At 52.7% G+C, this 753-nt stretch overlaps 1 protein-coding gene across 1 annotated transcript in view; it reads right to left on the minus strand.

The window, feature by feature from the left end:
• Positions 1–444, minus strand: part of Pappa (pregnancy-associated plasma protein A, pappalysin 1) — a 230050-nt gene extending 229606 nt beyond the window's left edge. Inside the window, exon 1 of the mRNA XM_013030108.1 lies at positions 431–444. Coding sequence (XP_012885562.1) covers positions 431–444 — 14 coding nt within the window. The remainder of the gene's footprint in view (positions 1–430) is intronic.
• Positions 445–753: the final 309 nt, after the last annotated feature.

Consider the following 753-nt stretch of genomic DNA (forward strand, 5'->3'; position numbering starts at 1 on the left):
CCCCCCTGCGCCCCGACACCGCCGCCCACAGCTGCCAGCTTTGGGAGCCCCGGGCGCCTCGACTTTTCTCCGCTTCTTCACCCCCCTTCTTGGGCGAGCACCCCCCCTCTCCTCCTTCTCCTTTTCCACTGGTTCTTTATTTTCTTCTTCTTCTTCTTCTTTTTCTTCTTCTCTCCCTTCCCCTTCTCTTTCTCGCTTTCCTCCTCAAGGTGTGTGCTCCACTCCCCCCACCTTTGACAAAAAAAAAATACCGTCCAACTCCTCCGGGTTGACAATTTATCTTCTCCCCGCTCCTTTATCTGCCTTATCTCCCCCCCACCCCCTTGCACACACCTCTCTAACAAACAGCTGGTTGCCTTCCTCCTTGGGTTATTTCATTAAAAAAAAATTATAGGATTGCTTGCTCTTAAAAAAAAAGCGCCTCTAAGACACCGATCCGCTCATTCCCTCCACCCCCCCCAAAGATGCTCTAATTTATTTATTTTTTGAGTCCCTTTATAACACAAGCCACAGCCCTCTTCTCTGCCCCCCCTTCCCTCCCCAAGCCCGTGTCCCCCCCCCTTCCCTTCCCCTCCCCTCGACACAAAATGAAAGGAAAGAGGGGGGGGGAATCCCTCAGAAGAAGGGTAAACAAGCGTATGCTAATCTGCTCCCGAGCGCTCCACCTTCGCAATTGAATGAGTCCCTGTTAAAACGGCGGGGATCGTGACTAATCAATCAGTTGGAGGCCGAGCTACCCAGCCTTCCTCCACT

This window comes from Dipodomys ordii, unplaced genomic scaffold (assembly GCF_000151885.1).
Source record: "Dipodomys ordii isolate 6190 unplaced genomic scaffold, Dord_2.0 Scaffold127, whole genome shotgun sequence".
Lineage (NCBI taxonomy): Eukaryota > Metazoa > Chordata > Mammalia > Rodentia > Heteromyidae > Dipodomys > Dipodomys ordii.